The sequence below is a fragment of the Chenopodium album genome, chromosome 2 (assembly GCF_948465745.1).
Source record: "Chenopodium album chromosome 2, dcCheAlbu1.1, whole genome shotgun sequence".
NCBI lineage: Eukaryota > Viridiplantae > Streptophyta > Magnoliopsida > Caryophyllales > Amaranthaceae > Chenopodium > Chenopodium album.
In genome coordinates, this window is record NC_137835.1 from 7,222,326 (window position 1) to 7,249,739 (window position 27,414).

Here is a 27,414-nt window from a genome sequence, read left to right on the forward strand (position 1 = left end):
TATTAGGGACCATGGTAAATATTTCGGTAATTTTTATTTTCGGGTGAAAAAAAGTCAAAAAATTCCAAAATTGAAGGCTAATATCCACGTTTTTTGCGAAATTTTGGAGATTTCAGGTAGAGCTGTCAATTCGGGTAAATGGGTCGGGTTTTGGGTCGATAAGTGTGGGTCGAGTCAACTCGGGTCGGGTCAATTCGGATTAATTCCATAACCTATGCGGGTCGGGTTTGGTCATGCTTGAGTCGGGTCACATCGGGTCATATTTCTTATCGGGTTTGGGTCGGGTTTAGGTCGGGGTTACATTCGGGTCGGGTGAACAATAAGTCGTGTTTAATTCGGGTTTTCACGTGTTAAAACGGGTTAGGGTATTCTCGGGTTCGAGTTAGGTTCGGTTCAAGTCAATTTGCGGGTTAGAATCAGGTCAGGTCATTCTCGGGTTTGAGTCGGGTTCGATTCAAGTCAATAACTTGCGGGTTATAATCAGGTCAGGCCATTTTCAAGTCGTGTCATTCTCTGGTTCAAGTTGGGTTCGGTTCAAGTGAATAATTTGCGGGTTATAATCAAGTTACGTCATTTCCAAGTCTGGTCATTCTCGGATTCAAGTCGGGTTATGTTCAAGTCAATAATTTGCAGGTTACAGTCAGGTCGGGTCAATTCCAAGTCAGGTCATATTCGGGTTCAACTAACTATAAATAGATAATTATCATTTTTATCAAGCTAATTATTTCCTTTGACTATAATATATATGGCAATATGGAACTATAGTCTATAATTTAGAAAGATAATTATCTCCTTTGACCAAACAACAAATATATACTATATTTAACTCTTAAATTTGAGGATGATGCTCCTTTCTTTTGCTAGCCTGGACCGACTTGGCCTCCCTAGACAAAATGCTTTGATCAACAATAATAAGGTGGCCTAAATTGCATTTAAGGTGATTTTAAATCGGGTCAGGAACAATTTGGGTTGAATTTAGGTCGGGTCAATAACAAGTCGTGTTGATTTCGAGTCGGGTTAGTCACAGATCGGGTTGAATTTTTGGGTCAGGTTAGTAATAGGTCTGGTAAAATTCGGGTATGGTCAATAACAAGTAGGGTTGATTTCGGGTCGGGTTTGTAACAGGTTGGGTTAAATTTAGGTCGGGTTAGGAACGGGTTGGGTTGAATTCAGGTCAGGTTAGTAATAACTCGGGTTAAGTTTAGGTTTTGACGGGTTAAAACGGGTTTGGGTCAATTTCGGTTTAAGTCGGGTTCAGTTCTAGTCAATAATTTACGGGTTACATTCGGGTCGGGTCATCTCTATGTCAATTCATGTTCGGGTTCGTGTCTCACATACTCGGGTTAACTCGGGTCTAGGGTTGGTTTCAGGTCGGGTTTGGATCACCATTTTTTCTTGTTCAGATGGGTCCGATAATAATCGGGTTTGAGTTGGTATTTTGAGTCGGGTCCACTTTTAGTAGCTCTAGAAGCACCCAGGCTTATTTCTTTTTCGGTTTAGGAAAAATAAAAAAATTGTCCAAAGCTAAAGGTTAGGTTAATCCACAAAATCAGAGCAATTTAAATGGTTGTTGAATTTCGTGAGGCTGTCACAAACTCACAAATAGTGGAAAATTGTTCTAGTGTTTCATAATTTATGTCTTACATTTTGTTACGGTCACTAATTGTGTAGGACAGAAGACATCGAAAAATTCTAATTCAAATGAGAAATTGCAGATTTGCAGTACATTAGAAAATAAAGGGGCTGTTCAGCTTCTTTCAGACTTCTGCAGGAAAACATTATACTTGTATAAGGTTGTTACAGCATGATAGATAGTACCTCTGATTTCTGACAACTATAGTCAGGACTAGATGTATGCTTCCTGACGCATCGTGACAAGAATAAAAACAGTTAGGGATGTTGTATCCAGAACCTTCTTCAAGAATGACAAGGAACTTATAAATAAACATGACATCTTGGTGACAAGGAGAAGAACTCTATTGAGTATGGAAATTTAGACAAATAAATAGTCATGATTACATTTGATAAATAAATCGTGGAATAGAAAGAATGATTACTCTCATGAATTAGGCTACTACAGAGACTCTGGGAGCATTAAGAGTACTAAAAAAAAGAGTACTAAAAAAAATCTAAGATATAAAAAAAAGGGGGGCCGAAGAAATGTGGATATCCATATTGACAAACCTAAAAAGGAAAACATGCACACTCTAGAAGCAAATCTCACCAACAGTCCATGCTCCCGAAAACTAAACAATCACATCCATCCGGGTTATAATGCCTCAATGGAAATGAAATATGGTCGCGCATATCATCAACAACGTAAAGATGAGCTGGATAGGATTTATGGCTGCAGAAGAGATATCTTGAGGCCTGTACAGAAACAAACAGCAAAAAAAAACGTTATGAGTCTCCTTATACATTCAGATAAGCAGACAATGAGAGTCTGGCATTGACTAACAGTTGGACAACAAACAGGCCGGGGCAAAATGTTGATAATACCCTCACTTGAATCCAAGAACAATTAGCTCACTAAAGGTAGTATCTAAGACATTTTGCCCCATTGGTTGGCTAACTTGTTAGGCAAATACAGAGTAAATTTATGGAACATTGGGGTACAAGAACATACTTCTGCAACTTCTTGAGTGCACCGCAGAACAGGACATTGTCAGGAGCGGGCAGCTCAGTTTTCAACGCCAACTGTGGATTGCCTGCGGTTTCTGGATTGACTACCCTGATATAGGTCTCTTGTCCAAGATACCATGAGTCAAGATTTGTAGTTCTCAAATTCCAAACACCGACATTGTCGAGTGAAACCAAAATAGCAGTCCAAGCCCCAGGATAAACCTACAGAAGGGAATTTCAAGGTTTAGTATTTTCATAAGATGAACTTTTTTTGAACTTACTGGTAGCTTTCAAGTTTTCCACAGCTTACTTGATTGATTTCAAAATGGAGTAAGATGAAAAAGGAAGCATGGATTAGTAGAATAAAACAAGATCGATACCTGTGCTGTGGTACGAGCAATTCCATCCCATTTGTTGTATGTTCCTCTACTGTTATTCGACCACTCACCATAATCCATACTGTATTGAAAACATCCAAAAAAAATTAAGAATGATTAGTACAGATAATATATAATCACATAGTTGTGTTCTCTTCACTTGAAATAATAAGATAAAGGGTAAAATTAAGATGAACCAATAAGCTCAGATAAAGGCTACTCAACATCAATTCACAACTTTTGAAAGTTCGAATAAGTAAACAGTGACATAATTGGAAAGGCTAAAGAAGTGAGGATCCTTACCCAACCACGAAAAAGTTGTATCCATCAAGGTGGTAAGTGTGGACCTTGGACGCATTGTTTTGAAGGATGATCTCCAAAAATCCCCTGTAAGTACCATTGATAATTGATGTTTCCATGCGAGGGGCCCCTGTCAAGGGTTTGTGGGGAAAGTCCATCTTATAGATGCCTTTCAAATGGTGCTTATCAGCAAGCCTCATTGGTGTGGTAGGATTGACAAATGAAACCCCATTAAGTGCGGTGCGTTTTTTCCCACCTATCTTCACAGGGGGCTTGTTTTGTATGAGGAAAACATCAGTCACATTTATGTCACCATATCTAAAGGAACCCTGTGGGTTAGGACGGGCACCACTAGCAGACACATTCCACCTACACAATATGACCACAGAACATTTCAGCTCACATACATGGTATAGAAAGAATAACTAATTTTCTAATCATTTCCTAACACAGTAATGCTCTAGGTAGAATTAATTTATATATGTACTCAAATCTAAAAAACTGAAAAGATCCGACATCTGAAGCGTATCACATTTAAGATTAACTTTAAGGGCAAACCTGATTGATCTGGCCTGGTTCATGGAGAATGTCTTGTCATTTTCATCTTGTGGAGGGTCTGGGAGGGGGCCGTGTGCCTTTCCTTTGGAATTTGAGTAACGCAAGATTGCAACACCAGTAACTTTCTGCCAAGTCGTTTGATTGACCATACGAGCACTGGCGACTATGTAGTAATCAGAGCTGGCATTTTGATCAGTTGTTAGCAAAAATGAGTAAGATTGTCCCGCATGAATGTCCAAGCTAGTGTAATTTTGCTGCACAGTGTAGGATCCCTCAACTTCTGCCAAAAGCAGATTGTGGCTCTGAATTCTGAAGTTCAAGCTAGTTGAGACTCCAACATTGTGTACACGAAGACGGTATGTTTTCCCTGAAAATATTGTTGTTTAATGTTAAGTTAACATAAATAATCATTTGGACTTAATCCGACACTGGTGTAGATAAATCAAATACAGAAAAAACAAGCAAGAGCATTCCCAAGAACATATAATTTCTATAATCCACATGCAATTAGTGAGTGAAAATTTTCTTAATTATTTTGGTTTATAGGAAGCCTCAAAAGATCGTGATGAGACAGGACGCCTTTCGAAGTCCTGGATACAACCCCCAAAATCTTAACTAGCTCCGATAATTAAATATACAAGTTTAAACAATTTATAAAAAAGCTTTAATAAGATTATCTTAGTTGTCATGACAGCAAAAAAGTTGAAAATTTAAATTATTGTGCAGGCAAATAGGGTCCAACACACAAAGAAGGAAGACAATATAACCATAAGCAACAACAATAACCCCACCAAAGAAATAAAATTACCATTATAATGAGGTTTAGTCAGCAAAAGAGTTATTAATAAAAATCAACATTTAAATTAAATATAATAGGATTCATTCATACAGTGTATGAAGCACATGGCTTCTGAATTAAGCAAGTGAGGCACAAACTTAGTCAACACATTATGTGGAAAACACTAAAAGCAAAAGAACAACTCTAACCCAGGAAGCAGAAATCTTGACCAGCCAAATAAGGCTAAACTCTCAAGTAAGCTCTTTTAATTAACATTATTCACAGTTAAATATAGTAATAACATTCAATCAAATATAACATGCAATGAACTTAAATTTCCAAAAATAAAATTTAAAAACTAAGATCTTATGATTTACCTGGATGAACATCTATAGTTTCATAATCAATGCCATCAGGAACACTGTTATTATATTTGTAAGGACCTTTTCCATTAATCAGAACACCATCTGGCATTCCTAGAGATTTGCCTCCATTAAGGGTTTTCCTCAAATCCTGATAATTTCAAAGTTTTCACTCAGAAAAATGCATACATTACCAAGATTACATTATGCTAAACTAATGGGTGTTTGTAACACTAACCGAGTGGCTCTTAGAGTACCAATCTCCGATCATGAGGATGATATCGGCCTCGGGCGTGGCGAAAGGAATCGCAATAACTGGACGATTGTTGATAATAATTCCACCATAACCACCAGAAGCTCTTTGGAAATTGAGAGAAGGGAAGTAAAAGAAACTCCCAATTTGATCCTTAACTTGAAATTGGTAAGTCCAATTCCACTTTGGAGGAATTGGGCAATTAGTTCCTAATACTCCATCTTGCCAGTGAGTTCTCCTTTGAAATACTCCTGCCCTGTAGTGTTGCCAATATTATACATCTTTTTTATATAATTAATATGGTACTGATATTCACTCAAATTATAACCAAAAAATGAAAGGAAATTGAAATGTTACCATGTCATTAAGAGTTCTTCATCCAATTTGTTGTGCACATTAACAACTACATTGTTGTTAGTAGTGACATTGATGGGAGGTCCTGGAAATTTACCATTAATAGCAATGACCTACATGCAAAAAAAAAAAAAAAAGCCAAAAATTTTCAAAAAAAAAAAACAAATAAAAGCTAAGAACTTTAGCAAAATTGCAAATCATGAACATGAACAGTTCAATATAAAAGATTGCAACTTTAGATGTTTAATGGTACAAATTAAAGCACATTTTATAGATCTAGAAGAAAGACTACTTATTTTTACATAAATTTGAGTAAAACCTATCATTTAATACAAAATTAAAGCAATACCCAGATAATTAAATGACTAAAAAATTGAAATTTTAAGCAAGAAATTAGAAGATCTGATGAATGTAAACCTGCTCAGGAACACCCAATGGAGAAGCAGTGATGTATGAGACTTCAAAATCATAGTAAACAAAGGCATCACCAGCTGAAGATAAGCTCACTAACACTGAAATTAGGAGCCCAATTAACACTATTGTAGTGCTAGTTGAAACCATTTTATTTTTCTGTGTTCAGAAAAAATGGAGGTTTTTCTTTGATGTTTTCAAGAGTTTAATGCCAAATTTATTTGAGTTTTGTGTGTTTACATTATCAGCTTTTGGAGAGAGAAAAGCAGAGGCAGGGGAGCAAGAGAGAGAAAGAGACAATGATGAAATTGTTATTTACAGAATATGAGGTTTTTTTTTTATGGGGCAGAAATAAATAATCGTTTTTTTTTCTTCTTTTTTACGAAGAAACATTTTTTAATAAGGAAAATGCTACACCTCATTTATTAAAAATTATAATTTGAAGTATGGTATAAGTTCACGTAAGCATAAACTTTAGATATACTAGTCTCTTCTTATATCTAAATTTTTGTTTAGAAAATTTTAAGCATATGTGTTTTGTTTTCAGTTTTCACATTTGTGTTTGGTAGTTTTGGGAATAAATGAATATTGAAATTCATGTAATTAATAGCAAAAGGGAATTGAGATCGATTGTGCATTGTGGTACATATTACAACAAATTGCATCTTCTTTTTTATCATCACGATAATTTTTACTCGTACAATTCTTGTTCACGAATTAGCTAGAACTATTTGTACAAAATATTTTAAATTATATAGTATATCTAAATGAGGAGTACAATAGCTTTTTTACTAAAAAAAGTAAAGGTAATACTTACATGCACCAAAAAATTAAATAAGTTGTAAAGTTTTTTAAAAGAAAATAAAATAAAAAAATAAACCCTTGTTTATACATTATTTACTAGAAATTTACAAGCTTAAAAAATCAGCAATGTTTCTACAGACAAAATAAAATAAATGCATCTTTGTCCTATGAGGTAAATGAAAAGCATTTTGTTACTAAAGTAATTTAATTATGACTCTTTCTTAATTATGATACTTTTTAAACAATATGCTATGCTTTTAGAATAAAAAGGTAGATATCCTTGTTTGGTAATTACCTTTCCAATTAGCTTTTGACATATTCATATAACCATACATCAATATTATGTTGGTAACAAGTTTTTTTTTTTTTTTTTTTTTTTTTTTTTTTTTTTTTTTTTTTTTTTTGACACAAGTAACAAGCTTTTATACTCAAAATGTATTAGCAAAATGAGCAAATTTTGTCCTTGTCTTATGGTTTATTTTGGCGTTTGGTCCACAAATTGATAATTTTAAATCTTAAATGAAAAATATACATTTACATTTATATAATCCATTAAATATTCCAACAATTAAATACATAAGAAACATCTGATTTGTTAAACAAGGCTATCTTGCACAATACATTGCTTAATTACTAGTTTGTGTTAATTAATTCATATAACTACAATATAATTACAATACCGGCTAATTATAATTATTAAATTGATCAAAAACCTTATCGGAATAAGGAAAAGAATTAAAATGTCAATAGAGAAAATTACGCCGGAGCAAGAGCAAACACATCGAGAAGAAGATATAATTAAGAAAAACAGTTATTGATTATCTATAATTATTATTTAAATTAAATATTAAAAAAATAAGGGTAGTTGGATATAGGCTAGCATTTGTCGGTCATGATATAAGACTATCTTGGTGGAAGAATAATGAGAGAGAAAGTAGCATGGCCATTGTTAATTGACAGCAAATTGACAGGTCAGATACTGTTATTAATATTATTCCGGCTTTTTTAAAAAAAAAAAAAAATTATTTTTATTACCTTTGTTTTATATTATTTGTAATATGTAGACACTTTACACTCGCATTTTATATCAAGTAGTTGCAAATAATATGAAATAAAGGTAGTATTTTTCTATTGTTACATTTTAACTGTAATGGTATCAGTGTTGTTAGATTTGTCTTGAACTAAATTTACAGTATAATATTATAAAGTATTTATAATTATGAGTATTATTCAATACTCAAATTAAATTGAATATATTTATGGTTAAAGATGTGTATGAAGACGGTGAAGTTTGAGTGTGCTGTAGAAAAAATGGGAGAGAAAATAGGTAAAGCACACGCGCACTTACCTGATTGACCGTTGCTTCCTAGCAAAAGGGGGACCTTTTTTAAAAACAGTAGTGCCTTTTCTATTTTGTTCGTTAAATAATGAGCTGTATTATTGTACATGCGCCCTCATTCATTTCCTCCTGTTGCATCATGCCCTGATCATCAGCTATTTGTTATTATCCGTCCACTTTTCCTTTTTTGTGCATGCATTGCTTTTCATCTTTTCACTGTTAGCTCAACGGTCGACCTAAGTGTTAGTTTATGGAATATTTGAATGTCACTGTAATTTTTAAGAATGTAACTCAGCAAGTCACACTGCATCTCTGCTAGGAGGGAAAAGGCATAAGCTCTATATTGTCTTGCTAGAATTGCTACTAATAAAATCACGCGAAGATAAACTCATACTCCGTACTTCATATAAGGGCTAGTATGTAGTGATTAATTTAATTTTAAGATGTGTTTTATTCACCTAATTTTTACTTATATGAATAGGGTTAGTGTTATATTATTTCTGAACTTATTTGAACATATTACACCTGAAGTAAGTGAAAATAAGGTGAATTAAACAAATGTTTAGTTCAATTTGATAACTTAAGATAAATTTAGTTAATAAAATTAGGTGAACCGTTTGTTGGGAAAACATGAGGTCTCTAATGATCAATAGTAACAACAAAAAAATTGTCACAAAAATGATTTAGTGGTAAAAAAAAAATTGAAGAATGAAATTTTAATTGTCAATTGCTTGGTACCATTTAATGAGTGTCACATCATTTGAATACTACTCTTTGTAGTTTGCGTTTGTGACCTTTAACATTTTTGTGTGAAATTATTTCTCCCTTCCTTTTTGAGCAAGTTACAATTGCAATGAATTTTAATGGTTTATTTTATTTCCCTTTTAATAACAAAATTAAATTAGAGAAACTCTAATAAAGAGACAACTTTAGTGATAGTTGAGACTTTTTCCCCCCTTTGTTCTTAATTATATGTCTTTATCCACTGATTATGACTATATAATTAATGGAAAAGTATTACATCAAAGAATTAACATTGTGGAACAGAGGCCATCACTTGGAAGAAAAGCATCAAAGTTGCGGAGAAGATTTAGATTTCATGCCAAATTAATGCATAAAGCTACAAATTGTGGTTATAAAGAATTAAAGATTATGTATAATAATTGTATACAAGTATATACTAAAGCTGTTGACAAAATTATGTAAAGATGGACAACGAAATTATTGGTACAAGATTAATAATGCATGTAATGTTTTGTCTATTTTTTGAGGCATATCCATATGATGATGCAAAAAGTGTATAGAAGCAGATAGCCAGACATTGGCAACAAGGTCCAGCCAATTAGCCAACGCAACGAGCCCACCATACATGCAACCCTCTTCTCATATCATGCATGATTATTCAGTCATTTTTCATTTTATTTTCATAGTCTTAATTTTATTAGTAAAACTTAGGTACTATGTATATTGTTAGCGTTATGGAGGTTGTCAAATTACTAATATTCCATCTTATTTTTGAAATGTTAATAACGGTATGATCATTTTATAGAGCGTGTTCTATTTACTTTGATAAAGATTAATTTTAGGCCTAACTAGAGCTGATTATGTCCAACCAGGTAAAATGTAAGATCAAAATCAAAGCTATTTACATATAATAGGTTAAATTCATGCAAAAAGAACACACCTTTACAGCCAAATGTTGTGAACGAAGTAGTTTCAAGACATGACTAGATTATATCATTGATTGAATACCGTATTCAATACAATGATAATGTATACGGTGATACCAATTGGCTGTTGGTGTAGTGCCGATTGGGACTACACTTGGTAGGGAGGACCCGTGTTCGATCCCCCCACAACAACAATTGGGAGGGAACTGGAACCTAACCACCCAGAACTGATCCCCGAATCCGGATTAGCCCAAAGGGTGAACCGGGTAGAACACCAAAAAATAATGTATACGGTGATTGGCTTAGAGTTAAACTAATTGTCCTTAGCCAGTTAGCCTTACATAGGCTTAATTACAATCATGAGGTTAAAATTAGGTGATTGAGAGTGAATAAATAGCAACGAGGTTTGATTGAAAGGCAGAAATGAGAGTTACGGTTGGAGAACAATGAATAGAAAAGCATGAAATAAAAGAGTAATGATCATAGTAGTATATCTTTGCTGTTGATTGATAAATAGGGGGACGCGGAAACATGTGGGTACTACTGGAATAATTTCTCTTCACATGCTCTCTATTTCAATTCGGACATTTTTTCATATTCACTCAATTTTTGGTTGATTTATTTTTATTCCAATCTGTATTCCATACATCATTATGGAGTCATTAATTTCTTTATTATTAATATAAGTCAACATTCCAATGTATCGACTCAGTTTCTAGAATTTGACTTGCTGCATCTTTCGTACATAAGATTGGCCAACAACAGTCTACAATTGCCAGTACATACATTCATATGTTGGCCCAAAAGTCACCTTACATATATACGGCTAGTTTAACTTGAGTTTGTTAGTTGATAAACATGCTTTAAGTTATAAAATAAAATAAGTTTCCCTCAAAAAATTATAAAATAAGTATTTTCTGACAATCAATCTGACATACTAAATGAAATTTTGCTTGGAAATAAAATTAAGGATTTTTTTGTAATTACCACCCCAAAATGTACCATATATTGAAATAACCATTCATTTTTTTTGAAATTAAAAATAACCACCTATATTTTACAAAAAAAAGTAGGTTTTACCACTCGACCTATACTCCGACCAGTTTTTCGAGTATCGACCCCACATAACGGCTGTTTTTTATTTTTATAAAAGTTGTTTCTCGATTTATTTCCTCCCTTGTTTCACAAACTACTCCCAAACTTAAAATTCTTCATTTTTTTTCACAAATTCTACCAATTTTTACTCCAAGTTTTGCAAAATGACAAGCGAATCCTTTAAAGAATGCACTTAAATTTTTTTACACCAATTTGTACAGCAAGGTAATTGAAGATCACACTTAATTTTTTTTATTTTTTTAGTTATTTTGCAATGTTTTAATGAAGTACAATTCAAGTTATATGATATTTTTTTTTGGAATGTGTTTTATTAGGAATTTAATGATGTAATCGTTGTTTGATTCATTCAATTTAACTTGAATTGAAAATTAGGGTTCTTCATAATGAAATTGTAGGACACATGCTCGGAAAACTTGCCGGAGTATAGATAGGGGTGGTAAAACCTACAATTTTGTAAAATATGGGTGGTTATTTTTACTTTCAACAAAAATGGGTGGTTATTTCAACACATGTTAAATTTTAGGGTGGTAATTTCAACACATGTAAAGTAAGATAAATCACTATTCAAAAAGAAAAAAAAAAGGTAAGATAAACATAGATAATAGGTAAAAGAAGGATTATTGACACCATAAATCTTGCAGATATTATAATCGATGGTGTTTAAAATGTAATCATGCATGCAAATCTAACGTGGGAAGCACCGAAACTTGCTTTGCAAACGCCACAAATTTCGCAAAAAGAGCCGTTATATAGTAGAGTAACTAACCACGCAATCTTTCTCGTAAATGCTAAACTTCTTGTCGAGTCTTAAATGACATCCAAACACTATTAATCCTTGTTTATCTAACAGTAATTGGGTTATCTTCTCCTCTCATGCTTAAATTTGCTTTTAAGAAATTATTGGACTTGGGGTTATGTATTGATTAGCAGGATAATAATGTCTATTACTCCTACGTATTGTTTTTCAAGTCCGAAACTTCAAAGTATATTTATTTAAAAAATGTTCGTTGTCACTTTAAATTATCAAAAGAGTAATGCAAATAAATTACAGTATACTAAAGGTGAAACTTATAGAACACTCGGCAAAATATTATAAAAAGTTTTCCCTCCAAAACCACTTACTAAAAAAAAAACTTATTTTAATTAAATTATGACTTTTAGTTTGTATAAATAAAATCTAAAATAAATGTCCTTAAATATCAAATTGCCCATTATAACTATTACATGTTTAATTAATTTCTTTCACAATATTTCATACTTTTTATTACTAAGTCTATTCCTTCAAAAAAAAAAAAAAAATTACTAAGTCTATTTATAATATTTATATCCATTATTTTTGGTAAAATTTATTTTCATTAGAATTATTTAACAACCGTGCATTGCACAGGGTTTAATCAATCAATTACATTATACTAAAGGCGAAACTTAGAGAACACTTGGCAAAATATTATAAAAAGTTTTCCCTCCAAAACCACTTATTAAAAAAAAAAACTTATTTTAATTAAATTATGACTTTTAGTTTGTATAAATAAAATCTAAAATAAATGTCCTTAAATATCAAATTGCTCATTATAACTATTACATGTTTAATTAATTTTTTTCACAATATTTCATACTTTTTATTACCAAGTCTATTCCTTCAAAAAAAAAAAAAAAAAAAATTACTAAGTCTATTTATAATATTTATATCCATTATTTTTGGTAAAATTTATTGTCATTAGAATTATTTAACAACCGTGCATTGCACGGGGTTTAATCTAGTTATACCTAAGGTTGATGAACGTTTAAATGATCACTCCAATTATGACAAAAACACGACTCCCAAAGTCGAGGAGAGTATAGTATACTAGAACAATCAGGTAGTACTAGAACAAACGTATTAATTAAATAACAATGTAAACCAAAATATAGCATGGTCCATTATAGTTTAATGCAGGCGCTAAATTTGGGTGTAAAAGGACCACCACACGGTAGTTGTTACATCACTATATCGTATATACCCCTCTTAATTCAATTTGAAATTTGTAACAATTATTTTCTAAATTAATGAAGACTTTGAAGAAACTATACCAACTAATCTCTCCTACCTACCGACGAATCCAATGATCAGCAGACCTCAACTCAATTTTAGTATGGCCCGCATTTGGGCTGGGCTCTGTCAATGGCTCCAGCATTGTCCAAAAACATTTTCAGCATTTTTGTGTGTCTTGTTATGTGAATGAAATATTGACACTTGGATGCGTATAATAACTTTTAATACTACTTCCGTTCCTGAAAGTAATCTCACTAGTCACTAATCACATTACATAATAAGGGTCGTCACTCAACTGCTCAAGTAGCTAGGAGTCGGTATGTATTAGGGATCACATACATGTCTCTCTACACATAATGACTCAAGGAGGAAGAGAGTTTAGTCATTTTCATTTGTCAAACATATATCGGAGAAAATTCAAGATAGATCCATCGAAAGTTAAATCATCAAACGAGCTTTAATTTATGAGCAATGAGCTTCTTGTTATTATTAATATCAAGTCTTTGTAATAGGAAATTGATAAAGAAACAAAATTTGCTATATCTAATTCTCAAACAATGAAATAAATAAAGGATGAATGAACGTCAATTTACTGAGCTGATTGAAGTGATTGAGTAATGGGGGAAGCCTTCGAAACTAATGTGGGACAAACGACCACACCATTTAACCAAAATCTCAACGATTATGGAGAATATGTTTATTTATTTTCTCCCCAAAATTGTGATTAATTTTCTTGTGATCAAGAAACATATGTATGCGTATGATGATTGCTGTATAATGAATAAATGAATGAATGGACGGCATTGCATGGCATGGCTTTGTGATTGACTCGACTCGACTTCACTCCACTCCCATTGCTTATCCTCTTCCATCAAATGAATTGCAGACTGTCTCTCTTTTCTTCTATATGTCACGGTTTCCTGCATACATAAACACTATAATGATTAAATCAAAAAGAAAAGAAAGGAAATTGTAAGAGCCTATGTTCAGTAAAGAGAGACCGATAAAGAAGAAAGTGGATGAAATTCTCATGAAATGGAATAGTAGAACGTACATGCAGAACTTATTTGCCAGGTCTTGACAGATGCTGTCACACTGGCCTCAGTTGCATTGTTGAATACATATAGCTTTGCGTCTTTGTATATGGCGTGTGTTGGGTAAACCCGGGATGTGATGCAGGTTCTACCGCCTTGAGCAAAGGCTTCTACTATTGAATGATCCACCTGTTTCCAAATGACATGATGTTAGATTTTGGCAAGAAGCCTGGAGGGGAGATTCAACACAGAGTAAATCAGGTCAGCTTACAAGAATTCTCATGGATAATTTTTCGCCTTTGAGTACTGGTACTGTGCTACCTAAGATGTCTTTGGCAACATCAGTTGCTATAGATGACCTGCATATATATATATATATATATATATATCATCAACCAAAGAAGAGCTTAGACATGTTCGCAATTTAAGAAGATATGATGAAGAACAATCAGAGCAATGATAGTATTCTAAAGATATACAGACCTTGATAAATCAGTGCAGAAGAAAGTTTTGAAGTTGCCACTAGAGGTTTTGACCACATAGAAATAGATGGGAGTCTGTTCAGAGAGATCATTATCAGCAAGAACCAATAACCCGAAAGGACCAAGAGCACCCCTCTGAGCGGCTCCCTTGCTGGCAGGGCAGCTATACTTCTCTCCTGTAACAGGTAAGCTTTCCAATACCTCTTTTTCAATGTCGAATTCTGCAGTTATATCCATCTGTAGAGTAACCAAAGCATGAGATTATAATTTTTTGAAGCAAGGAAAGATTTTATATAATCGGCTCTACAATTAAACAAAACAAATGAGCTAATAAAAAAGGGTTAAAGAATGAATCAGAACCTCTGTAGCTGCGCTGACATCCAGTTGCACAACAGATCCTGCAGTAACTTCAACCCTGTCAAAATCCTTGCTGTTGTGTCTAAGGGTTTCTAATTCCTCCACAGGCCATTGAACTAAATTGGTTTTAGTCTTCTGGTCGTACAGAACAGTTCTTGGAATTCCCTGTATAATCATCAAGCAATATAAATTACAAAATTGTCTTATAATTCTTGTTAGTAAAACTAAAACAGAAAAAATAAATTTGTAGAAGATAATTTGAATGTACCTGGAGAGATGCCCATCCTTTCTTTACATCAGCTGCTTCACTGTCACCTTCTGTGATCCAACCCCACAAGATCCTTCTCTTCTTTTCTTGGTCGTAAAATGTCTTGGAAGCATAAAATCTTCCATAGTCATACCTTAGTCCAATGCCAACATCGATGGCACCATTATCAGGAACCCATGTACCATTGGCCTCACTATAGGTTCCCAACGCATAATAATCATTCCTATCATCATCCATGCTTGCCTTGAGCACATGTTTCACTAATGGACCGTTAATGGAGGTATCAAGCCCATTTGTTTCAGTCAGTGAGACTGGATAGAAGTCAACACACTCCCACATACCAGTGGTTGGCACAGCATGGAGAATGTTATCCAAAAGCTCAAAGTTCTTAAAGTCAGTGGTCTCATACACAAGAGAAATGCCTGTTTTGTTGATCTTGGACCCGATTGTGATCCTCCATTTTCCCTCCGAGGTCAACCAGGCAGTTGTAGGGTCACGGAAATCCAATTTGCCAATTCCTGGGGGAGGAACGAGAACTGGGTTACCAGGGTACTTGACCCATTCCAGGAGAAGTGGGTCAGACAAGTTAGCGGGATAGGCAAGATTTTGGACTTGAACTGACTCGTTGGTTGATCCAGTGTAGAGCATCATGATTTGACCATCAGGTAGGATGGTGGCTGAACCAGTCCACACGCCGTTGAAGTCATACCAGCGATCTGCCACCATGGCTATGGGAAGGTGGATCCACTGTATGAGGTCCTTGGACACAGCGTGGCCCCAAACAATGTTACCCCAAACTGCACCTTCAGGGTTGTACTGGTAGAAGAAGTGGTACCACCCATTGTAGTATAATGGACCTGTTTAATAGTTTTAGCTTCATTAGATTTGGGATGCAATTTTCAATATAAGTTTGCAAGTAATTTAATCATGTTTTTGAATGAAATTCGGGACATCTATGCAAATTTCTCTAGCCTTGCAGCCCTTGCTAGTGTAATCTAAGTGAAAACAATGAAGACTTGCATATGCTAATTTGATCATAGGGAAAAAGGGTAGTCACTTTGGTTACAGCATATATTTAATAGTTCTAATTTGAAGTATCTACTTTTGTCAGGTGAATATTATCTTTGTTGGATAAAGTATGACATTGATGTCATGATCTCTTTAACTAAAATCAACTGATTATACTCTTAACCAAAAATTAAATTCCTAGCTAATTGTTGCTCATTAACCAAAACTAAAATTTTTACTGACCACATCTGATAAATTCTGATTGAAAAAGATGTTTGTAAACCAAGAGAACAAGGTTTTCAGATGGTTCAAACAATGACAACAGTGGAAAAAGAAAATCATGTTTGCAGCTATGCAATCATAGGTTACAACATATGCTACAAATGATTCAGATTGAAGGATATTTCTTAGTTCTTAGTACTTTTACTTCTGAAGTTTCAACACAATCAAAATAATGCATATTGCACAAATATATTAAGCTGTAATCCATCATGCAGGCAGCTGCTATATTATAAACCTTAATTCATTGTCAAGCAAATTGAATACATGACAGATCATAACTTAAAGGAGGAGCAACTTTACCGTTTGGATCTGATGGCGAACAATTCAACATCCACAGCAAGACCAATCACCAACAGCGAAGATTAAGAAAAGGAAAAAGATAATGTTAGAAAGTCCAAAGTTGAAAAATCATTAGAACCATACATTGGCATTATGCAGTTTAGAGATTATATACCATACTTTAGTGTTTTTTGTATATAATATGCTTATACCGTTATGCCAGATAGTAATGCAACAGAGCCAATGAAGCAGGACACTTCTTCTTTTTGATCAAAGAATATACTTCCACTTATAACATTATGGTGAATTATGTTAATCTAAACCTAAAGTCCTCCAACAAATCAATTTTTTTTTAAACATACACTGTCATATAGATTTTGTGACACCCCTTTTTTTTTTCTTCTTTTTTTTTTTTTTCACTTTTCTATGATCTTACTACCTTTTTAAAAGTATAATTAAAACCATACCATTTCCCTAGTTACATTGTCACATGATTGCATTGCTAGCTGTTAGAGCTTATTCCCATTGGCCGGCTCATGTCCATTTCAATAAATTAATTTCGGAATGAATTAAAATTTATCAGGGAAAAATCAGTTTATGGCTTATTAAGTCTCAGTTTTGACAGGTCTATCAGCTATTACAGATTATGATCGTTTTATGTTATCAAATATTAAAATATATATATATATATATAATATTAAGTTAATAAGATTAAAAAAAGTACCATTCATCCAATTCTTCTGTGGTTGAAAGTGAAAAGAAGTTTTCTGCCAAGCTAACTGGAGATCATTCCAATCAAAGAAAGGCAGCCTAAGGCCGCGCAATGGAAACCCATTAGCCTTCTCCGAGACACCATGAGGCTTACCACGCGTAACCTTAAACAACAACTCCTCTGACCCCGGCACAACTTCTACACCAGCCAAATTCTCAGGTGGTGGCCTCGACAACTTTAAATCATCAGGCTTGACACCTTCATTGTCGACGACAATGGACTGATTATTGTAATCCAAAAAACTGACGATCAATGCACATATCATGAGGCCAGAAAAGATGAGCACCCCGATCTTTAAGGACCGTCTTCTTCGTTGTTTATCATCAGCCGTACCAATGTCACATTGGTCATGGCTAGGGGCCAATGGTGCGTAGGAGTAGGGGAGTGTAGAATCCGAGGATTCAACCATTGTAGTGTTGCTTAGATTTGTTAGGTTTGTTATACAAAGTATTTGGATATTGATAGGACTTTGAAAGAAAGGTAAATAAATTTTTTAAAAAAAAAGACAGGATGGCAAATATAAGTGATTTGCCAACAAGTAATAATGAATGTGAATGAGAGAAAAAGTTGGTTTATTTATAGTGTATGTTTGCTTGAGATTTGAGAATCACATAAAAATATTAATTTACCTAAAGAATGGCCGCTTCTTCCCGCTTGATTAGAGAGAGAAATAGAGACATTGATCCATGTTAGGGAAGTTGCATTATATTATTGATTTTAATGTAACAATGAAAATCTTAGATTCTATTTCTTCTGTTTTGTGTGCATGAATATAACCCAGGAACAACTGTAAACTTTCAGAATATTCAACATATTTTATTCACTGCCCATTAGGCCAATTGTATATGCCTTACTTTTTTTTTTTCAATTTTTTTGCGTTATTTTTGTTTCTATGGAAAAAGGTTTATTTATCCTTAAAAAAAATTTATCTCTTCATAAAAGCTCCATATAGCCCAAAAAGGTTTAAGTTTTATAAAACTACATAAAAGTTTTCATTTGGAGTTGCAATTCTAGAAGATAAAATTTTGAAGAGGAGACAAATTTGAGAAAGTAAGGACTCTTCATTGATAGTTAGCAATGATCCTCAAAAACCCCTTTAGATAAGGTACGTAGCTCCTCCACACAATTTTCCGGTTATCTTAATAATGATAATGACATTTTATAAATTTATATACACGTGCAACTCCGGATTTGTGTAACGTTCAAATTAGGTTTTAGATGCAAATAATGTGCAATGTTTAAAGATATTTACCAAACGGAGTACTCCCTCCGTGTTTTTGTTAATGTAACAAGGAGTTATTTTTAAAAACGAGTACAAAATAGATAAAATTCAAATCATCAACCTCATAATAGAAGGGACATTACTTGATCACAACCACTATCGACCACTTGATTCTTATTTCAATATATTACATAATATTAGTTGATTGAAAGAAAATCATGGCCAAAAAGGTTAATGTTAGACTAATAAACTAATAGTATTCTGCATTACCAAATAATTCAAATAATTTGGAATTGGTAAAACCAAAGCAAAAAAAATAAATTTTGGCGATCTATAGTATCAAAAAACATGCAATGTATTGTGATGAATGTGGTTAATATTGAAGAAGACAAAAGGAAAAGAATAACATAATCCAAAACCACCAATGAAGCCAAAGGTAGCCAATATGAATAGTAAGTAGACAGGTTGAATGATTGATAGGGTGGCCTGGGTTTTTTAAGTTGGTATTAATAATTGATAATAAGGGCAGACAAACCATGTTAATATTGGGTCCTATTATGCACATGTTTGCTGTGCACAACTCTCTAATTCCTAATTTCTTAGCTCCCTCACATCACATGCCCCTCTCATTTTCTATCCATAATTGTAGCAATCAACGTACATGATACATCAACAGCAGAACGTGATCTGGATTATGGATCCACCCACCTTATTACCAACTCCGAACTCCTACTATTAACTTACACGTATTGCTTTGTGGTTAATTTATCTCCTAATCCCTTGATAATCGCCTTATTTTATTGTGTATGTTGTACTTGTGTTATTTAAGGAGTAAATTGGGGAGGGAATGGAGAAAAGGACTTTCAATCAATCTGAGCTTTAAGGCTCAAACAAATATTGTTTTGGTGTAGACTGTAGAGTACCCTGTTCGACAACAGGTAATCGGAATTTAACAGGTTTACTTAGCTTGTTTGACTAACGTGTGTAATTAATATCAACCTAAATCTTTGTTTTTCAGAGGTTTTGGGTATTAAGATATCAAGGTGCTATATAAACCTTCTCATGTTAAGCAGGCCTGTCTTATTTGTTTAAGTCAGATGCAGTGACTAAGACCATGTTAAAACTTGCAAGTAGTTTTAATTGTCAGTAAATCTTTCACAGAGAATAAAGATGGGGAATGTGGAAACAAGTTGTTCAAAATTAAAGAGGACATTTATATTTATGTCAGCTAAAAATGATTACTGCAAGTTTCTTATCCTAGTTAAATGATCAGACACAGCTCAGATTATAGTAGTCAGTGGATTTGGTTCAGATGAATTATTTCTAAAGAATGAATCTCATAGCCGGGGTATTAGGTTTTAAACCAATACAAACAATACTGATGACCCTCCAAATAATGGATCTCCCTTTCTCTTTCTCTCTCAACAAGATCCCTTCCACAACTTTATCCCCAAAAACTCTATTTTCATGTACATAACTACATACACCATATCGCGGTCCCCTAAAATTCGACGTATGAAGACTCGTCAAATATATTAAGTGGCTCTTGGCCAAGATTCATCTACTCGACCACCAAGATAAATCTCACCGCTACATGGTTAAATGACTACCAGACTAGACGTATAGAGTTAATGTAGTGAATTAAATTCGGGTAATTCCAAGTATAATCATGGATGTTTTTCCAAGCTAAGTAAATTTAAGGCCACAAGCTGAGGATAAGAAGCTGACGGAACTCATTTGTTGTATATCACAAATATTTTCCTTGAAATTGATGAACAGTAAACCATTTATGTTTGTGTCAAATGACATTCAAGATATGCCCCCAACTGGCCATCCCCAAAGCACAAAGAAACAAGGCAAGTCTTCTAGTTTATATTTGACAAGTCAACAGTCTAGATAAGTAGAAAGGATAATATCTTTTATTCGAGATAGCATGCCATCTCTCATCCAATAGAGGAAAAGAAAGGGAAGGCTGTTTATTTCCAGAGATCAAAAGATTAGCCGAGTCAAGTGGTGAATGCATCATATTACTCTTTTGGAAGAGAAAATTAGTCCTCAGTTGCAAGCAAGAGCATCGAATATTCACACATTCGGGGGTGGCCAAATCTTTCCAAATAACTCCTCAACTCTGTTTGCTTGATTAGAATAACCATCAATCCCGGCAGTGAGAAGCTCAACTGCAGCAGGCCCCATCGCTGATGCCAAGCTTCTTTGGTCCCACTTCACAAGCTGACATAAAAGAAAAGATCAGCATCCCCACCCTCAAGTGTGCTACTCAAGATGTAAAAATTTAATTTATTGGTAGCAAATAGCAATGCTAATACAGCCTTTGGGGGGTGGATATAATTTGGATATAATTATATAAATAATAATACCTTCAGGGAATCCTGGATACAATGATCCCTTTTGATATATATTACTTCGTATATCTTTACCACATAAGACTTTTTGATTTTCTAGTTGGGGTCTTACTGTCTCATCTAAGATTATTCTTCTTATGTTTCTAAGTTCTATCTATAACTTTCACTGAAATTTACGAGTTCAGAATTACTTGGTTAACACAGGGCACTTTTCATTGACTAGGGCTTTGGAAAGCAGCTCCAATTTGACAACCAAAGATCAATAACAAGGTCAACCAAACATAATGGGATAGCTTAGGGCTAAGGCTGGAGGAAAAGAAAACCTAGCCCACCTAACCCAAAGTCCTAGGCTTCCTAGCTCACCAGTCACCACTCAATAAGTCTATAACGGCTAAAAGCAGGGGTCAATTCCACAGTACCACTAAGATTTAAACATTCGTTTTGGTGGGTTTGTGACATACAGTCACCAACAATGAACCCACTCAGCTTATATAAGATGAATATTCCTACTAATTTAAAGTGAAAAATCAGCCCAAATTGCCTTGTTTTTTTCTTTTATTCTAAGAATGCAGCAGAGACATATTAGAAAGGCCACAGAATTACTATACAACAAGATCTCATTAAGCAATTACTTCATCCTTAATTCATAGATTTGGATTGAGAAAAAAAAATGTTAGATTCATTTCAGATCACAAGCACTCTACTACAGAATCGTTATAATTTGAAGATCTCATCAAAAGCTCAACAAGTACACATGCAAATATGCAAGCAAAGATGGAAGCAAACCTCTTCTTTGCTAAACTCATATGTAGCAGCAGATTGTGGGGATAGCCTCCTCATGAAAGCATATTTCTCATCAGGAGAGGTTATAGATTCTTTTAGCGACCCCAGTACCTTAAGAGGTGCTATGATGTAATCAACCCTGAAGATTGAGAATAGGAAACAGAGTAAAAACAGGTAGTACTTCAGAACTCAAACATTTAACAGGAGTAGCATTTTAAAGCTAGTAGGTACCCCTACCCAAGAAGACTATAGAGGTCCTGCTTGTTGCGAACTGCTGCTGCCATTAGCTTTGACTTGTGACCATATTTATGAATATAATTGTATGCTTTTGTCACCTGTAACGGTTCCATATAACGAGACAAGGCTTAGTGTTCATTTTTACCATTAACAAGTGAACATTAGTAACATATTGTTCCAAAAGACCCAACATGGTAACGTATAATTACAAACATAGGTTAATCCAAATTTCATAAACTACTTTTATGAGAGCACAAGGCAAAACAAGATTGTCCACTCAACTGCATACGAGCTTAATGATAAACTGCTTTTACAACATGAACTGTACGGTAAATGACATAAGGGCAGCTTTGCTAGGCATGCAATAAAAAATATTGTACAAGAGTAGAGGCAAAAGTGTAATTGTAAAGATTCAAGAAAGCAAAACAACTCATTCGATTTCTTCCCAAGCATCATTGACATTTAGTGATAATGACATACAGAGCTGACCCCCCCCCCCCCCCCTGTTCAGGAACACAACTACACAAGGTTGTACAATACCAATCACTAGGTTCAGTAAAGATAAAAATGAAAAGATCAAGGTCAAATCCGTCAAGTCTAATTGTATCAGTGGCTGCTCATTCACACATCTCAAAGGATATTATTTCGTAGTTCAAAGATCAAATGTCTCATTTCAAATTAAACTAACAGTTTTGAAATCACTACACATGTAGACATTAGCAGAATGGAAGCAGTAATTTAGGAAGTCATTTGTAACTCACCAAAGCCAACCCAGGATCTTCCCCTCTTTCAAGTGCAGCATCAATCTCAGAGTCACCGGAATGATTACGTGCCCAATCCTGAATAACTACACAATATTAACAAAGAAACGAGACACAAAATTGCATCCAGCTCAATGTTTCCTTCTGGTGGAAATTTACCCTTATGCGACCAACAAAAATCTGAATAACAGATGCTCCAGCTTGGGCTGCTGCAGATGCTTGGGCAAAGCTGAATTATCACAAAAATAAATAAATAAATAAATAAATAAATAAAATTAAATTAAAATAAAAAACATATAAGCAACATGTAGCAGCAGCCACATGCATAGATTTGTAATCATTAAATCATGCATACCTAAGACCTAACCAGAAAAAATCAACCTAATAAATCTGTCAATTAGAACATTTGCCACCTTTGGAATCAACGATTTACAAGGTGGCAACAATTGAGAGGTGGAAGGATTGATATACACCCCCAAGATAATTAAATCCGAAACAAATAGAGTTTCTTTTTTCCTAGCTTCACACATTAGTAACCCTATAGTCCTAGGATTTTATTATTTAATTTTAATTTAAAGCTTGAACTCAATTAGAATAAAAGCAGTTACTGTGGAGGTGGTGCATGAAACATGTATTAGCACAGTGGATTTAAAACGACACAATTTGAGATATTGACGAGATTTAAGACAAACAATTTGCAACTTTGGAGATGGATAACATGGTTATAAACTTATAATTCAGTTAGCTTATATCCATTAATTACAAGAGAAACAATCTAAATTTTCCCAAGTGGTGGAGCAATAGAACTATCATTTAAAATAATTTGATCCCTACAAATCACCAAAAATGCATGAGTTGTTATATATCCATGCCTGTAAACACAAGTCAAGTGGGTCTGTATGCCCTCGGATTCCAGCACCCTTGCAGCCTCTATTCCCTGAGAACATAAAATTAACAATTGTAAGTTTGTAACATTAGTTACTAACGATTGGTAGATTCACACTTACACAGCGAATGGATCAAACAGACTAAAAGATATTGCTTCTAAGAACCTGCCATGTTGAAGGAATCTTAAACAGCAAACGCTCTGCGGGGACCTCAACATCATTGTATAGCTTCAAAAGTTTGTGCACCTGAAATTTTGATAGCAAAATAGTTGTGACTTTGAACTAGAAAAATTATTTCATGAATGACAATCTAATGTTATTGAAATCTACTGCTCCTTATATTCAACACTGTTTGCAAGGTTTGGAATCTACGACTTTAGTTTTTTTTTTTTTTTTCGGAATCTGAGACTTTAGTTTTTTTTTTGGAATCTGAGACTTTAGTTGGAGTCAATTTACAAAGCATGCAGCTCGAAATTGATTTGTGATGGAGCAGCTTTCATTTACAAAGTTATATGTTCAAAGGAAATCATGCCATGTCAGAGGTTCACTCCTTCCAACATAAACAAAAAAAAATGATAAAAATGAAAATAATTCCTCTATTATCACAAAGGTGTCTTTTATAGTTGTGCATTCTCAAAAAATTGTATGGCTCCGTGACTTCACATTAGTTGGTATAAGATACAATAAGGATATCAAAGTTCAAGTCACAACTACAATAAATTCAGACAAATCAAATTCAAGCGAATAAAACATCCCGAATTATTTTATTGGCACTCTAAGCTGACATATAAAATTACAATGATACTTTTAAACTGCCCTGTAAAGTGCATAAATACGAGTAACATGCAATGTGGATTTTTTTTTTTTTTTTTTTTTTTTTTTCCTGTTAGGTGGACATATAACAAGGAATGAAGGAAGTGCATTTCACAAATGTAGCATAGATAAGCTCGAATGGCACGGTGATGAGATGGCTGGACGCCTGAATGGCCATAAAAGCTTAAAGTGGTATAGCACTTCCACCTCTTGCCCACAACAGCTGTACATCTTAAGTTGATATTTTTTTTCTCTTACGACACCTTTAAGAAGACATCAAGAATGGGGAATGGATGATTTACCTTTTTAGTGCAAAAAGGATGTACCATGTACAGATAATTGCAACCCAGTATTCCATATATTCAAATATCAGATGCATGACCGATTGTAAAACATTGCTTAGGTTTTTACAGTAACTTAGCATTCCCCAATACTTTTATCAGCTCATGCCCACGTAAAGACACTCAGTATTGAGAATTCTTTCATTTATTGAATTATTGTACTGCTTTGAAGATTTGGAAGACATGTATGCTTGTCAAAGGAATAGTTTCTTTGTTTGGGGGGGGGGGGGGGGGTGTAAGACTGTGATAGAAAGTGATAGTTCATAAGGAATGAAAAGATCGCAAAAAGATTTGTCAATCACAACAAAAAAACAACCATATTCCATTTACAAAGAAGAATTGTTGATGCTCATCCATTAAAAGCACTCCAATGGAGCAGAGCAATTTTATTCATATTGCTACAATAAAAGGCATTGACAAGTTTAATTGAACTTTATTGATGCACCATTCAAAGAAGATCAGAGTATGCGAGTAAGTAACCTTGTGAATTATCCCATGAGTGTCGTAGGCTAGACGAGAATCCACTTCAGTCGACACCCTACCAGGTACTAGCTTAGACAAATCAGCACCACAATTCACCAGGGCCTATACATCCCCAAACAATCACAAATCATAAACTTGATCCAGCAAAAATATTCAACAAATTTCAAATGAAACTAAAGAAAATAGGTGAAACCTTATCGTAAAAACATGACAATCTAGCATCCAACTTGCCAATAGTAGCACACTCAGAATCTGCCAAGGCAGTATCAACCGCACTCTACAACCAAATTAAACAAACATTTTCAAATTAATCACATAATCAACAATTCAATTTTCTTTAAATCTTCTCCAAATTTTGAAATATAACCTTAATACCTTGAAAATTGTATCAGGAAGACTCAAAATACCTAGCAAAAGCGATGAACTAACAGTAGCGGCAGTAGGTGGAAACCTATGATTACACATTCAATCAAAATCAAAATCAAAGATAATAAGACAATCGAATCGAAAAAAGAAGCGAAAACAAGTAATTAAAAAGTAAATAACCTTTGGAAATCATCGAAAATGACGGTGTCGGGAACAATCTCACTGAACCTCGAAACAGCATCAAGTTCAGAGTTCAAATCTTCAAATCAACACAAAACAATCATAATCACAAACAAATTCAAAGTATCAAAAAGGTGAACAAAAAAGATGAATTACCAGAATCGAGAGAAGAAGAGAGATTGTTAGCAGAAGCACGAAGTTGAGGAAATGCAATTGATGATCGTCGGAAGTTGAAGGTGAGATTAGGACGAAGAGGAAGCTTGGATCCTAACCCCTGCTGCCATTGAAATTGCAGAGATGTTGATGAAAATGGAAATGGAGAAGAAGAGAGAGAAAATGAAGAGAAGAGAAGAATTACCTGAAGAGGAGAGGAGAGAGATGATGGCGGAGAAGACAAAGTTGTTGCAGACATTTCTCTTTCTGTGTGCGCGCTTACTCTGATACTGTGTGAGTGAGAGTAATAAATTTGTCAAGAGGTTTTTTTTTTTTTTTTTTTTTGGCCAATTTTGGGTAAATATTTTCTTGATTACAATAATGAAACCAAATGATCAATAGGTACTTGAACATGTGAAAAGCATACCTGATCCAACTCGGTTTGAAATTGGCTTGAAAAATATCCGATTCAAATTTTAACTTGTGTGGGCATAATAGTTTGGTATGATTTAACTTCAAAAATTGACTCGACCTCACCGAACTTGATTTGTTTTTTTGAATTGACACCACTAGTGATAAGAGTGGTTTTGTAATCTTTTATTAAGATTATGATTGAATATGTTACTTAGACTTGTGTGTTTATTGTTTGACACGAGTATGTGTCCAAGTGTCTAACTCAGTTATTTCATGAAAATTTCAATAATTTTAGTTTAAAATGAAGTGTCAAGGTATTATAGTCATGTTCGAATGTTGTGGATCCATTAACCTAACATAGGTGATGCGGTTCCAAGGCATCAATATTGTTATAATAATTATAATAACAATATTGATGCCTTGGAACCGCATCATATATGATGGGGCACGAGTGAAGAGCGAATCATGTTAGTTTATACACGAGTGAAGAGTGAATCATGTTAGTTTATATTAGTTACAATGTGTTTCTGCTTTAATTATTTATGCTAATATTTATATGTGGAGCTAATATCAAGTTTGGATTTGGGTTGGTTTTAATAAGGGCCCTTAATGGTTCCAAGTTGTAGGTTGATTTTCATTTTACTTCGCTCATTTTGGTTTTAACTTTACTTTCGTTTGGTTAGCTTTTCAAGTTGGATTGTTTTGGAAAGGTTTTTAATTTTGAGTCTTCCGCTGTGTATCTTTGATAATTGCCTTAACCGTTTTCACGGTGGCGGTAATGTCTTAGATATTCCTATTTAAAGTTTTATACAGGGCAAAACATGTATTTTAAATTAAAGGAATTTCTAAGGTGTTACACTCTAACACAATATATTAATAAAACCACAAACTTGAAAAGAAAAGATTTATGGTAGTTGGGTTGCACAAGAAAAAAATGGAAGGCACTTTAGAATGCA

General features: G+C 34.0%; 3 protein-coding genes across 4 annotated transcripts; all 3 read right to left on the reverse strand.

The window, feature by feature from the left end:
• Positions 1-1,955: 1,955 nt before the first annotated feature.
• On the reverse strand, positions 1,956-6,165 carry LOC145594825 (monocopper oxidase-like protein SKU5). The gene is made up of 9 exons (XM_081651169.1): positions 6,022-6,165; positions 5,608-5,717; positions 5,236-5,506; positions 5,013-5,148; positions 3,858-4,224; positions 3,303-3,668; positions 3,003-3,081; positions 2,627-2,844; positions 1,956-2,370 (listed from the first exon to the last, which is right to left on the reverse strand). The coding sequence occupies exons 1-9, from the start codon at positions 6,163-6,165 to the stop codon at positions 2,280-2,282; spliced, it is 1,782 nt and encodes a 593-aa protein (XP_081507295.1). The 3' UTR covers positions 1,956-2,279.
• A 7,260-nt stretch (positions 6,166-13,425) lies between these two features.
• On the reverse strand, positions 13,426-17,991 carry LOC145594847 (acid beta-fructofuranosidase 2, vacuolar-like). Its single transcript, XM_081651192.1, has 8 exons — positions 17,411-17,991; positions 16,708-16,716; positions 15,118-15,974; positions 14,853-15,014; positions 14,494-14,729; positions 14,282-14,369; positions 14,031-14,199; positions 13,426-13,896 (listed from the first exon to the last, which is right to left on the reverse strand). Coding segments are annotated over exons 1-8 (1,980 nt in total). The 5' UTR covers positions 17,868-17,991; the 3' UTR covers positions 13,426-13,894.
• Positions 17,992-20,404: 2,413 nt separating this feature from the next.
• Positions 20,405-26,376, reverse strand: LOC145594855 (uncharacterized). Of its 2 annotated transcripts, none has more exons than XM_081651209.1 (13): positions 26,250-26,376; positions 26,048-26,165; positions 25,892-25,970; positions 25,721-25,796; positions 25,539-25,622; positions 25,343-25,447; positions 23,874-23,954; positions 23,694-23,758; positions 22,981-23,050; positions 22,822-22,899; positions 22,061-22,158; positions 21,827-21,962; positions 20,405-20,909 (listed from the first exon to the last, which is right to left on the reverse strand). In XM_081651209.1, the coding sequence occupies exons 1-13, from the start codon at positions 26,301-26,303 to the stop codon at positions 20,763-20,765; spliced, it is 1,191 nt and encodes a 396-aa protein (XP_081507335.1). In that variant the 5' UTR covers positions 26,304-26,376; the 3' UTR covers positions 20,405-20,762. The 2 variants fall into 2 exon arrangements, with proteins under 2 accessions (XP_081507335.1, XP_081507329.1); XM_081651203.1 differs by having other exon boundaries at positions 26,048-26,168; positions 26,250-26,372.
• Between the last annotated feature and the right edge of the window lie 1,038 nt (positions 26,377-27,414).

Excerpts from the sequence above, each read along its gene's own strand:
- LOC145594825 (XM_081651169.1), bottom strand. The coding sequence starts at position 6,165 with ATGGTTTCAACTAGCACTACAATAGTGTTAATTGGGCTCCTAATTTCA. Across the intron at positions 5,718-6,021 it reads CATTGGGTGTTCCTGAGCAG|GTCATTGCTATTAATGGTAA; the intron begins GTTTACATTCAT and ends TTTTGCATGTAG. Across the intron at positions 4,225-5,012 it reads AACTATAGATGTTCATCCAG|GGAAAACATACCGTCTTCGT; the intron begins GTAAATCATAAG and ends CAATATTTTCAG.
- LOC145594847 (XM_081651192.1), bottom strand. The coding sequence starts at position 17,867 with ATGGTTGAATCCTCGGATTCTACACTCCCCTACTCCTACGCACCATTG. Across the intron at positions 14,730-14,852 it reads ATGTCAGCGCAGCTACAGAG|ATGGATATAACTGCAGAATT; the intron begins GTTCTGATTCAT and ends GTTACTCTACAG. Across the intron at positions 14,200-14,281 it reads AATTATCCATGAGAATTCTT|GTGGATCATTCAATAGTAGA; the intron begins GTAAGCTGACCT and ends ATTTGGAAACAG.
- LOC145594855 (XM_081651203.1), bottom strand. The coding sequence starts at position 26,303 with ATGTCTGCAACAACTTTGTCTTCTCCGCCATCATCTCTCTCCTCTCCT. Across the intron at positions 25,623-25,720 it reads TTCCTGATACAATTTTCAAG|AGTGCGGTTGATACTGCCTT; the intron begins GTATTAAGGTTA and ends ATTTGGTTGTAG. Across the intron at positions 21,963-22,060 it reads GACCTCTATAGTCTTCTTGG|GGTTGATTACATCATAGCAC; the intron begins GTAGGGGTACCT and ends CTCAATCTTCAG.